Source organism: Canis lupus, chromosome 15 (genome assembly GCF_011100685.1).
Source record: "Canis lupus familiaris isolate Mischka breed German Shepherd chromosome 15, alternate assembly UU_Cfam_GSD_1.0, whole genome shotgun sequence".
In the NCBI taxonomy this organism is placed as follows: Eukaryota; Metazoa; Chordata; class Mammalia; order Carnivora; family Canidae; genus Canis; species Canis lupus.
The window spans coordinates 29450972-29464763 of NC_049236.1; the positions used below are offsets into that span (position 1 = coordinate 29450972).

A 13792-nucleotide genomic window follows, 5' to 3' on the forward strand; every position below is an offset into this window, starting at 1 on the left:
TGAAGGCTATTCATGAATTAACTGAAAATATTTAAAAATAAAAGGCTTTAAAAATTAATATGTTGAGACGCCCAGGTGGCTCAGTGGTTGAGTGTCTGCCTTTGGCTCAGGGTGTAATCCTGGGGTCCTGGGATCGAGGCCCACATTGGGCTTCCAGCATGAAGCCTGCTTCTCCTCTCTCTGCCTAAGTCTCTGCCTCTCTCTCTCTCTCATCTCTGTCTCTTGTGAATGAATAAATAAAATCTTTAAAACAGCAAAAACAAAAACAAACCATAATATAAAGTGAAAGGACATATAATTATCTTTATAATCTACCATTTTTATATTCATTGCTAACTTCTTTTATTTGTTTTCTTTTTTCCCTAAGTAATATTCTTTTTCATTTGTTTTCTTTTTTCCCTAAGTATTTAGGCAATATGCCTTTCTTTAGGTTGGGTGCCCACCTATCCGCTAAGGCTTTCCAATCATTCTAACATCTAATGGTATGTTGCTGCCACCTACTGCCATATGTTTAAATAGTTTGCCACATGTGTACTTGAACAGCAGGCATCATATTCTTGATCCTCTACTTTATCTTACCTTCATCTTGATCTTGGGAGATTTCCCAACTATCACTTTTTATTTTTAGGGAGAGAAAAGGATTCAAATCTAGTCTTTCAGCTCATCCTAATGGCAAGATAACTATATAAACTCAGGGCATCCATGGGTTTTCTCGGAGTTTCTGGTGCTATAGCCAGAAAAAAAATGTTATCTTGCCTTCAAGGGCAAAATATTTACCGACATTCAAATAAGATTCACCAAAACATAAGATCCTTGAAAGGCCCAGCCCTAGAATAATCCACCTGCATTGCTTCTGGAATTGCCTGGTACACAAAAGGCACTCATTCAATGAACAAATGTATCCTTGTTCTGCCACTAATGTCATTCTGTGATCTCTCTTTTGTCCTTCTACAGCTAGGTTGTCCTTTCCATTCATAGAGAAAAATATGCACCTGTTTTACAGGGAGATTTATTTGCAAAGAAAAATAAATGGTAAAAGCAAGCTATTTACAGAATTACTGCACTGGGGGTGTAGTGCCATCATGCGCTTATGAAGTCTATTCCTTCTATAGCTCCTTTGGGAGGGCATAATTACATTAATAACAGCTTTTCATATTAAATATAGGTCATCTGATAAAAGCACTTCCTTCTCACACTCAATTCTGATGTATTATTTATCATTTAACTCTAATGTACATCTTACTAAATAATTCACAGCCTATCACACTAAGTATCTCTTATACATCACCTTAAAATGCTGCCCTTTCATTCCTTACCTTCTTGTAATTCACTGCCATTTTCCAAAGGTTTTTCTAACTCTTTGTCTGCTGTTGAGGCTATGCTTTTTGATGATGAAACATCTGGAGGTGTATGAAATCTGTAGTATTCACCTAATCTCCCATTAGAAAAGTAAAAGTTAGTAAATGTGTCACATCAAATATTAGAAAATCTACAAATGTCTAATTTCTTACCAGATTTATAACACATCTCCTTTATTGCTCTTTTTTCTTCAATCTCTTCAGGAGTCTTTGTCCATAAACTAGAAGCATCTATAGGATATATATGTTTAATTACATTGTTCAAATACAAATAATATGAAAACACATAAATCAGAACGAAAAATCCCAGACATTGTTCTCATGGATTTCTTTTTTAATTTTTAAAATCAATCATTTGCATACTGGTGTCTTTAATCGCTATATTTCACATACTAGAACAATCAGTTTAAGCAACTGTGTATATTTAAATGAGATCTATCTCTCAGCCATCATACAACAAACCCTCCAGTCTAAATGATCATAAGCATGTAGAGACTTAGAACAAATTAGAACATAATGAATTTAATATCCTTAATTAATTTGAAGCTATTTTCTTACCAAAATCAGCCTAATATATTACGTTATTAACCTCTAACAGTTAAAATTATATATAAAAAACATAGTAGGGTTTTTGAATTTGCATTGTAGATCTGAGAAAAGCCTTACTAACCATTTTGTTCATCTCCTTCCTCCTCTTCTTCCTCAAAGTTAGTTTTTAAAACTAAAGGATGGTGAATGGGTCGTGATATATTCTCCTGAGGTTTCAGGGGTTCCTGACTCTGGGTCGGGGGTGGAGTTCCTTCCTGAGTTTCTTTCTGTGGTGTGATATCTACAGAGAAAATGCAAAATTTCAGTCTTCATAAGATACATATTATGTGCATGTTCAATGATCAACACTGTCCTAATTTACTGCACATTTTATTAAAAGGTATCTCATTGGGGGCACCTGGTGGCTCTCTGACTTTGGCTCAGGTCATGATCTCAGAGTCCTGGGATGGAACCCCATGTTGGGCTCCTGCTCAGCAAGGAGCTTGCTTCTCTCTCTCCCTCTGCCCCTCCACCCACTTGTGCTCTCTCTTTCTCTCATAAATAAATAAATAAATAAATAAATAAATAAATAAATACATAAATACATAAATACATAAATACATAAATAAATAAATATTTTTTAAGGTAGTATTGAAAACATCTTTTTGGTCTTCACTTTCTGAATTTCTGATTTAGCAGGTCTAGATTAAAGCCTAGAAATCTAATTCCATTTTTTAAGGTAATTATGAAATCAGCCACATTTGGAAACCGCTGCCCCCAAATGATCATCTAACTAGGGTCCTGGGTTATGAGAAATCTTTAGGTAGGTATGCCATCCCAACAATTTGAAAGCAACAAATCCTATTCCAGATCCCCAATTTCCACATTTATTTTTTTTCCCTAAAATTGGTTAGCCTAAGAACAGGCTTGAGTTCACAATAGCCTTCCTACCACTTTATAAGATAAAGGCATATCTTTCACTTATGCCAGAATTTACTATAATTCCCAAAAGAGAAATCCTCCTTTATTGATTAACCAAACTACCCCCAAACCCATAGGGTTTTATACATTAATTTAATTTATACAAATTGCTATCAGGAGAAAATCATGATGTGGTAGGCAGAATAATGGCCCCTTGAGGATGTCCATGTTCTAATCCCCAGAACCCGTGTATGTATTAGGTTATAGCGGAAAGGGGAATTAAGGCTGCACGTGGAATTAAGGCAATCACCTGACCTTAAAATTGGCAGATTGTTTGTTCTGAGTTATCCAGGTGGACCCAAGATAATCCAAAGGGTCTTTGTAAATGGTAGAGATGCAGAGGAAGAAAGCCAGGAAAGAGATGTGACAACAGAAGCTAGGTCAAGTTATGTAATGAGAGGAGGTCTTAACTTTCATTGCTGATTGTGAAGATGAAGGAGGACATGAACCATGGGATACAGAAAGCTTCTAGAAACTGGAAAAGGCAAGGCAACAGAATCTCTCCCTGAGTTTTCAAAAGACATACTGCCCTAGAGAAACCTTTATTTTAATCCAGAGAGGTCTACATGGAATTTTTAAACTACAGAACCACAAAATAACAAATGATTTGTTGAAGCCACTTGGTTGCTGGTAATTAGTTCCAGCAGTAACAGAGAACAAATACACAAGGTGTTAGAAAAAGTGTTATTGGAGTCCATGTTGGAATTTTCTAAATTCAAATGCATAGTAGAGTGTGGTAGTAGTTAGGAATTTTTGTTGAAAAAAATTGCTTCTTCCATATCTGGACTATTGTTTAAAAATGTATAACCCCTTGACCTCGATTGAAGAAGAGCATCAGTAGAAACTCTAAAGGAAAACCATGGCTTTAAATAAAGCTTTTTAGCTATTTTCCACATACATTCCCAAGACTTGTCATTAGTTGCAAAGAAAAGCTTCACTGAACATTCAAAACAGTAAATTTTAGAGTCACATTTTTAGAAGTTACCTTGAGATATAATTCACATACCATACGATTTACTCATATAAATATGTAATTCAGTAGTTTTTAGTATATTCAGAGTTGTGTATCATTGCCATAATCAATTTTAGGACATTTGATCACTCAAAGAAGAAATCCATTCCCATGAGCAGTTACTCCTCGTGTCTTCCAAACACCCCTAGTCCTATACAAACACTGATACATTTTGTTTCTATGTTTTGCCTATTCTAGATATTTCATATAAGTGGAATCATATGATATGTGGTGTTTTGTACATGATGTTTTCCACTTATCATAGGTTTTTCAAGGGTTAGCCATGCCTGTAATGATACTATTTTCCTTTTTTTATCCAAATAATAATCCATTATACAGATATACCAAAATTTACCCATTCATCAGAGGATGGACACTTGGGTAATTTCCACTTTTTTGGCTGTTATAATGTAGGTATAAACATTGCATACAAGTTATCATGTGGGCATGTGTTTTCACATTTCTTGGGTGTATACCTGGAAGTGAAAAAGCTGGGAAACATGCTGTGTTTAACATTTTGAGGAACTGCCAGGATGTTTTCCAAAGCAATTGTACCATTTTTCATGCCTGCCTGCAAATTATGAAGATTTCAAATTATCCACGTCCTTGTTAATACTTTGTATTATCTTTTTGATTAAATCATCCTAGTGAATGTGAAATGGTTATTCATTGTGGTTTTGATTTACTTTCATGGTTAATGATGCATGATGAGCATCTTTTCATGAGTTTAATTTTTTATTATTTTATTTATTTATTCATGAGAGTCTCTTAATGATGCATGATGAGCATCTTTTCATGAGTTTATTTTATTTTTATTTTTAATATTTTATTTATTTATTCATGAGAGACACACAGAGAGAGGCAGAGACACAGGCTGAGGGAGAAGCAAGCCCCATGCAGGAAGCCTGATGTGGGACTCGATCCCGGGTTTCCAGGATCATGACCCAAGCCCAAAGCAGATGCTCAACCACTGAGCCATCCGGGCGTCCCTCTTTTCATGAGTTTATTGGCCATTTGTAAATCTGAAAACTGTCTTCAGATTCTTTTCCCATTTTTTTCCATAGGATTGTCTTTTATATAATTGAGTTATAAAAGAACTCTTTATATATTCTGGATACAAGCCCTATTTTCTCCCATTCTAGGAGTTGTCTTATCACTTTCTTCATGGTGTTCTCTGAAACACAGATGTTTCTAAGTTTGATAAAAATCTAATCCATTTCTATTGTGGTTGTTTGTTCTTCTGGTACCTCTAAGAAGGCTTTGCCTTTAACCTAAGATTTCTTATAAGAGTTTTATAACTAACTCCTTAGATTTTCACCTATTTTGAGTTAATTTGTTTGTGTAAAGCATAAGGAAGAAGTACAAAATAACTTTATATAGCTATCTAGTTGCCCCACCATCATTTGTTGAAAATACTATCCTTTTCCTCATTGAATGATCTATGAATCCTTGTCAAAAAATCAATGGACCCTAAGTTGATTGATGTAAAGGTTTGATTCTGGGCTCTCAATTCTATCCCATTGATCTACATATCTATTTTTATGCCAGTATCAGGTGATCTTGATTACTGTAGCTTTATAATAAATTCTAGATTTTGAAATTAGTGTGAATTTATAGCTTTGTTTTTCATTTTCAAGATTATTTTTACTATTTTGGGTCCTTTGAATTTCTATATATATTTTAGAATCAGATTGTCAATTTATTCAAGTAAGTCAGTTGGAATTTTAAAAAGGATGATATTGAATCTATAGATCAGTTTGGGGAGTATTACTATGATCACTATATCAATAAACTTAATCTATGAACATGAACTATTCTTTCTATTTTTAAGTTTCTTTGATTTCTTTCAACAATATTCTGTAGTTTGAGTATAATTTTTACACTTTTTGTGCTAAATTAATCCTTAAATATTTTATTCTTTTTGATGCTATTGTAAGTGTTATTGTTTTTTCCTTTCATCTTTAGTTTGTTTCTTGCTAGTATATAGAAAGATAACCAATTACCATATATTAACTTTTACCCTGCAACTTTGCTGAATTATTAATTCCAATAGTTTTTTAATGATTTCTAGAATTTTTTAAATAAAAGATTATGCCATTTGTATAGAGATAATTTCATTTCTCCCTGCCCCCCAATCTAATTGCCTTTTATTTGGTTTAATTGCCCAATTTCTCTGACTTGAATATAAGTGGAAAGAATGAACATCTTTAGCTTGAATGTAAATACCAAGAATGAACATGATTGTTTCTGATCTTAAGGAAAACCTTTTGGTCTTTCACCATAAGTATGATGTTACCTGTGGATTTTTCATGTATCCTCAGTAGGTTGAGGAAGTTTCCTTCTACTAGTTTGTTTAGTGTTTTATTTATTAGTGTTGAGTTTTGTTAAATACTTTTTCTTCACTTATTAGGTGATGTTTTTTTCCTCTCTATTCTATTGATTTGGTGTATCACATTAACTGATTTTTAAAAATTAAACCAACCAGGACACCTGGATGGCTCAGTGGGGTTTAGTGTCTGCCTTTGACTCAGTTCGTGATCCTGGGATCCTGGGATCAAATCCCTCATGAGGCTCCCCACAGGGAACCTGCTTCTCCATCTGCCTATGTCTCTGCCTCTCTCTGCGTTCTCATGAATAAATACATTAAATCATTTTTTTTAATTAAACCAACCTTGAATTTCTGGGATAAATCCCACTGGGTCATCGACTATAATGTTGGATTTCATTTTCTATAATTTTATTAAGTATTTTCATGTCATGTTCACTAGGAGTAACAGTCAGTAGTTTTCTTGTGATGTTTTAGTCTGGTTTTAGAATCAAGGTAAATACTTGTCTCGTAAAATAAGTTGGAAAATAGTTCCCCATTTTCTATATTTTTGGAAGAGTTTGTGAAGAACTGGTATTAACTCTTCTTTAAATGTTTGGTATAATTCAATATAAAGCCATATGAACCTGAGTTTTTATTTGTAGGAAGATTTTTAAGTGCTTATTCTACCTCCTTGTTATAGGTCTATTCATATTTCCTATTTTTATTTTCTGAAGTCCATTTTGGTGATTTATATCTTCCTAGAAAGTTGTCCATTTCATCTAAGTTATTTAATTTATTTGAATATATCTGTTCATAGTATTCCCTTAGTCTTTTTCCTTTCTGAAAGGTTGGCAGTATATCTCCCCTCTTTCATTCTTGACTTTAGTAATTTCAGTCTTATCTCTTTTTCTTGATTAGTCTAACTAAAGATTTTCAATTTCCTGGGTTTTATCACTGCTTCCACTGACTTCCTTGATCAAGTTTCTACTCTCTGTTTCATTATTCCTGCCTTAATCTTTACTATTTTTTTCCTTCTGTTTGTTTTAGGTACTTTATTCTTTTTCCAGTGTTTTTTTTTTTAAGATTTTATTTATTTATTCATGAGAGAGAGAGAGAGAGAGAGAGGTAGAGACACAGGCAGAGGGAGAAGCAGGCTCCATGCAGGGAGCCTGACGTGGGACTCGATCCCAGGTCTCCAGGATCAGGTGGTGCTAAACGCTGAGCCACCCAGGCTGCCCTCCAGTGTCTTAAAGTATAAAATTAGGTTATTAATTCAAGACCATATTTTTAAATATAGGCATTACAACTATATAATTTCTTCTAAGTACTGCTTTACTTGCATCCCATGAGTTTTAGTAGGCTGTTTCTTCATTTTCATTCATCTCAAAGCATTGGGTAATTTTCCTTGTAATGCTCTTATAATTACTCTTGCAATGTCTCGGTTGTTTATAGGTGTGTTATTTAATTTCTACATATTTGTGAATTTACTATTATTTTTTTCTTATTTATTTCTAATTCTATTATGTTTGGAGAACATACATTGTATGTTTCCTCTAATTCCAGATTTATTAAAGCTTGCCTTACAGCCTAATATATATAGTCTATCCTGGAGACTATGCCATTTGCACTTAAGAAATATGTGTATTAAAAAAAAGAAATATGTGTATTTTACTATTGTTGCAAGCAATAGTCTATAGATATCTGTTTGGTCATGTTTTTTTATAGTTGTTCAAGTCTTCTATTTCCATGTTGTTTATAATTGTTTACATAGTATATCCTTTTTCATGCTTTTACTTTCAATTTATTTATATATTTGAATCTAAAGTGTGTCTCCTGTAGATAACATATAGTTGAATCTTTATTTTTAATCTGGCAGTATTTGCCTTTTTACTCTATTGTAACCTAATCATATTCAATGTTATTATTGATAAAGTTGGATTTTTATCTGTCATTTTACTTCCTGTTTTCTTTTTTGTTCCTCTATTCCTCTACTGCTTTCTTTTGCAGTGAGTAAATATTTTTAGTATAACATTTTAATTATTTTCATGATTTTTCCATATTTTTAAAAGTATCTTCTTGAGAGTTGCTCTAGGGCTTACTACATAGTTCCTAACTTATCAGAAGATATTTCAGATTTATACTATTTAATTCCAGCTAGAGATAATGTTACTCCCATATAGTTCTATTCCTTCTTCTGCCCCCCTCCCAATTTGTGCTATTGTTATATTACATCTATATGTTACAAACCAAAAAAATACATTGTCATAATTAGTACTTTGCTTAGTTTTGTATCTTTTAAAGTGGTTGAGAGGAAAAGGAAGAAAAAATATGAATCTATAGGGTTTGTTATTTTAACCTTCTTATTTATCATTACTGATTCTATTCATTTATTCCTATGGATTTGAGTCACCACCTGCTATCATTTTCTTACCATAATATAGGTTTGCTCCCACTTGCCTCCTTTATGCTCTTATTGCCAAATATATTACAATTCAAAATGTTATAGGCTAAAAAATACAATTATATACATATACAAATGTATGTATTTTTTTTCTTTCAGTACATCGAATATGTCCTCCTAGTGCCTTCTGGATTACAGTGTGTCTGAGACCTCAGCTGTTAATCTTACTGGGTTCTTTTATATGTGACAAGTTGTGTTTATTTTGTTATTCTCCAAAATTTGCTTCTGTTTTTGGTATTTAACCCTTTAACTATGATGTGTCTTAATTCAGATATCCTTGGGCTTGGCTTATTCTACTTAGAATTTGTTGAGATGGGATGCCTGTGTGGCTCAGCAGTTGAGTACCTGCCTTCAGCCCAGGGCATGATTCTGGAGTCACAGGATTGAGACCCACATCGGGCTCCCTGCATGGAGCCTGCTTCTCTCTCTGCCTGTGTCTCTGCCTCTCTCTCTCTATGCCTCTCATGAATAAATAAATAAAATCTTTTTTAAAAAAAGAATTTGTTGAGCTTCTAGAATATGTAGTTAATATTTCTCATCAAATTTGGGGATTTTCAACCATTATTTCTGTTTTCTCTCTTTTTCAGACTGTATAATCTCTATTGATCTATCTTTAAGTTTGCTGATTCTTTCTTCCATCAGCTCAAATCTGTTGAGCTCCTGATATTTATTTCAATTATTATATCATTCAGTTCTAGATTTTCTATTTCATTTCTTTTCATAGTTTGTATCTTTTTATTGATATTCTCTGTTTATTGAGACATTGTCATTATACCTATCTTACTATCTTTAAGCATGGTTTTCTGTAGGTCTTTGAATATATTATAACTGTTTAAATTATGTCTGCTAATTCTAACATCTGGACCTTCTCAAAGCATTTTGTTGCCTACATCATTTTCTTGTGTGTGAGTTACACTTTTTTGCTTCTCTGTGTGTTTCATCAATTCTTATCCAGTCTTTTTTTTTTTTTTTAAAGCTTTTATTTACTCATGAGGGACAGAGAGAGAGAGAGAGAGAGAGAGGCAGAGACACAGGCAGAGGGAGAAGCAGGCTCCATGCAGGGAGCCCGACGTGGGACTCGATCCTGGGTCTCCAGGATCACGCCCTGGGCTAAAGGTGGCGCTGAACTGCTGAGCCACCGGGGCTGCCCTCTTACCCAGTATTTTAAAACTGGAGAGTTTGGATAATGTATTGTAGCAACTCTGGATCTTGATTTCTTACCCTCAGTTTATTATTGTTGATATTTAATATTTTAATGACTTGGTTGAACTATTTTAACAAAACCTGTTTTCTACCCCAGTATACAGCCCTTGGTATCATTCCTCAGAGGATGCAGCTTTGATATATCCACAATCATCCCGGGATGACAATGGTTTTGTCAGAACTCTGTCTTTCCCTGGTTTCTTTGTTAAGCTGTCTACTCTGTTGGATGCTTAACTGACTGAGCCACCCAGGTGCCCCAATAGATTTTCTCAAATAAATACTTGCTGTATGCCCTTAGGATAATTTCCTGACACTTTTTGTTTAATATATAATTTTCAGCAACTATTGCCTCACTGGCAAGTAGATCCATGGAACTCCTTATAATACATTTTCGGAAGTTACCCTGCGATCAATTTTTTTAAATTCAAGTGTAATTATTTACAGGATTCCCAAATCCTCATAATATCTTAGATAAAACCCATGGATAAAAATATGTTGAAATTATTTTCTTCCAAATGAGTGTTATTCCACCAGGCAGTTAAAACTTATTTTATCAAATAATATTATGAAATGTTTATTAAAATCAGTCCTCACTTTATTTCAGCTTATAAAAAATTAGCTATTTCCTAATTATCTCAGCCAAATTAGAATAATATGCTAGTTCTGGTTATTAGCTTTTAGCTATATGCCTTTCTATTTCATAAACATGAGAATAATTTTGATTATTAGCTCATTAATAGATACTTTTCCAATAAAAGTCTACTTTTATGTTCAGTAATTATCAAAGTGTGCAATGTAATTATGTTGTTTTAATAAATTATGTATTTATAATAATTCTAATAATAACAACCCTAAAGAAATGTTATAAAAACTTGTTAATGACTATGAGATTCCATAGTGTGGAGACTTACTGTCATAGAAAAAAACCCAAAAATTTAGATTTTGACTTACACATACATTTTATTATACTTAAATTGGACAGATGATCAATAAACTCAAGCATAAAAATATTAGGTTAGGATAAAAATGTGAAGGAAAAGGGGTGCCTGGGTGGCTCACTTGGTTAAGCATCTGACTTTGGCTCAGGTCATAATCTCTGGGTCCTGGGATCAGGCCCCATGTCAGGCTTCCCAATCAGTGGGGAGTCTGCTTTTCCTTCTCCCTGTGCCGCCCCCCCCCCCCCACCACCACTCATGTGACTCTCTCTGTCTCTCTCTCTCTCTTAAATGAGTGGATAAAAATCTTTTTAAAAATGTGAAGGAAGAAAATGAAAGTAGTAATTTTAGGAAAAGGGAAGATTTCTTTTAATTTTTAAAGAAATGTTTAAAGTATTTATTACATTTTGAGAACTGTCAAATATAACATATGCAGAAAAGTGCACAAATCATGAAATATGTATGTAATAAACACAAAGCTAACACTTGAGTCGAGAAATAACAGTCCCTCTCTGTCCTCTGTACTTTATATCACTTTCCTTCTCTATTACCACAAAAAATAATCACCTTGTAGTTTTCCTTATAGTTTCATTTCTATGTATGCATCTCTAAAAATAAAGCTTAACTTTGCTTATTTTTGAACATTTATAAATAGAATCAAGAGTATGTATCCTTTTTTCTGTCTTTCATCACTCAACTTGTAACTGTGAGATGCATCCTTGCTTGCATATTTCTTTTATTCATTCATTCTCATTACTGTATAATATCCATTGAATGGATGTCCCACAATTAATTTATATATCACCCTATTATTGAACATTTAGGTAATTTCTAGCCTTTGGACATTACCAAACAATGCTGCCATGAACATCCTTTTACATGTATCCAGTTGCACATGAGAATGAATTTTTCTAGGATATATGCTTCAAAAATGGAGTTGTTTGGCCTAAATTATGTATAACTCTTTCTTGATGAGATCATTCTAGACTATTTTCCAAGGTGCTTGTGTCAGTTTAAACTAACTACAGTGCCCAAGAATTCCCAATGCCCTTTGTTTTACTAACAGTGGGTAGGTATTAAAATTGTTGCCAAAATGATGGGTATGTCTTTATATCTCAAAGTGATTTCCTTTTGCATTTCCTTGATTACTAATAAATTGAACACATTTTCATTTGTTGGTTGACATCTGGATTTCCTATTTTTCAAAATCTTGTTTATGCTTTTGGCTAATTGTTTTAGCACAGTGGTTCTCAACCAGAGATGATTTTACTCCTTCCCTTATGGAACATTTGGCAATGGCTAGATGTATCTTTGTTGTCACAACTAGGAAGATGCTATTGGCATCTCAAGGGTAAGAGCCAAAAATGCTGCTAAATATCCTATAATGCATAAGACAGTCCCCACCCCCACTCTCAACAACACCTCACCACCACCACCACAACAGAGAACTATGCAGCCCTGAATGTCAATAATACCTTTACAGAGAAACCTGTTCGATCAGGATCTCTGTCTTTTGATTTTTCTTCAAATATTGAGATCATATAACAACATATATTGCAAATATTTTCTCCCATTCTATGGCTTATCTTTTCATTCTTCAATGGTGATTTTGTCAGGTACAAATTTTATTTTAATGTATCCAAATTTATTCATCATTTCTTTAATAGTTAATACTTTTTTGTGTGCTTATTACCTTCTGAAATCTTTAAAATTTGACCTTTTATGTTTTGGTTTTTGTAAGATTTTATTTATTTATTCATTAGAGACAGACAGAGAGAGAGAGAGAGAGAGAGAGACAGAGACATAGGCAGAGGGAGAAGCAGGCTCCATGCAGGGGGCCCGATGTGGGACTCGATTCCAGAACTCCAGGATCACGCCCTGGGCCGAAGGCAGGTGCTCATCCACTGAGCCACCCACGTGTCCCACGGTTTGGTTTATAATTTACCTAGAATTTATTTTTATGTCTGGTGTCAGAGGAGTTCACTTTTCTCTCATTAACTGAAAAGATCGTCCTTTATCCATTGATTGGCCATGCTACTTGTTACAAATCAAGTGTCCATCTCTGCAGGGATCTCCAGCTTTCATTCTACTCCATTTGTCAATTTGGTTAGCCCTTGGTGAAAATGACTCTGTTCTAATCTCTATCACTCCATAGGCCTTGATAGCTGGGTGAACAGGTGCTGTCGTTTTCTTGTTCTTCAAGCAGTCCTGACTGTTCTTGGCTCTTTGCATTTCTACATAAATTTTAGGACCTATTTGAATTTTTATTGAGATTATTGTTATATTTTGATGAGTATCAAATCATATGGCACTTCAAATGTCATCTGCTGTTTTAAAAGAGTAATTAAATTTTAATTGTTAAATGTCAGTATGGATAACATGTTGGAACTTTTGCAGCTATTTAAACTTATGATGAGTTTAATAAAAAAATGTTTTAAGGAAGAGTTCATAAAAAATAAAGACCAATGTCCATTATGCCTTTCCAATCAAGATATTAAAATATACATCAGAAGGAGAAAGTTACAGAGTAGAAAAACAGCATATTTAGTGACCAGAAACTACCCAATTAAAATATGGAATAGATAATTCAAGTTAATTACTTGGTTACCAAGTAATGCAAAAAAAACTTCAGTTAGACAGCTAAATTTACCCTCTCTATAATGGTTAAAACAATGGTGTACTAAGAGTTTTGATACATATTATTATACTTTTGCTGTTTTAACTTTTCTTTTGTAACTTTTCTTGCATTTCAAGGAGGTACTAAATGTACTTTCTATGAATTTACACAAATAGATCATTTTGGTCACCTTGATTTTTCTACCCAAAGCATAATTTCATGTCATTAAGATTAATTTTGGTGTGATTAAATATGTTTCGTCTAACTCTTTGGAAAAATATTTTTTTTATATTATGTAATAACATCAATGTTTTTGTTTGCCCCATAGTCATTCCTTCGCTCATTTTAGGCAAAGAACATTAGTTTTCCTTCAGGAAACTTTTCCACAT

The 13792-nt window shown here is 33.5% G+C and overlaps 1 protein-coding gene across 13 annotated transcripts in view; it reads right to left on the reverse strand.

Moving 5' to 3' along the window:
• Positions 1 to 13792, reverse strand: part of C15H12orf50 (chromosome 15 C12orf50 homolog) — a 42006-nt gene that overhangs the window by 11433 nt on the left and 16781 nt on the right. For all 13 annotated transcript variants that reach the window (XR_005370448.1, XM_038558616.1, XM_038558615.1 and 10 more), the window contains 3 exons: positions 2029 to 2187; positions 1512 to 1589; positions 1317 to 1430 (listed from right to left, as the gene is read on the reverse strand). Coding sequence is in view for 12 of the 13 variants with exons in the window: in XM_038558616.1 (XP_038414544.1) it covers positions 1317 to 1430; positions 1512 to 1589; positions 2029 to 2187 (351 nt within the window). In the remaining variant the exon portion in view is untranslated. The remainder of the gene's footprint in view (positions 1 to 1316; positions 1431 to 1511; positions 1590 to 2028; positions 2188 to 13792) is intronic.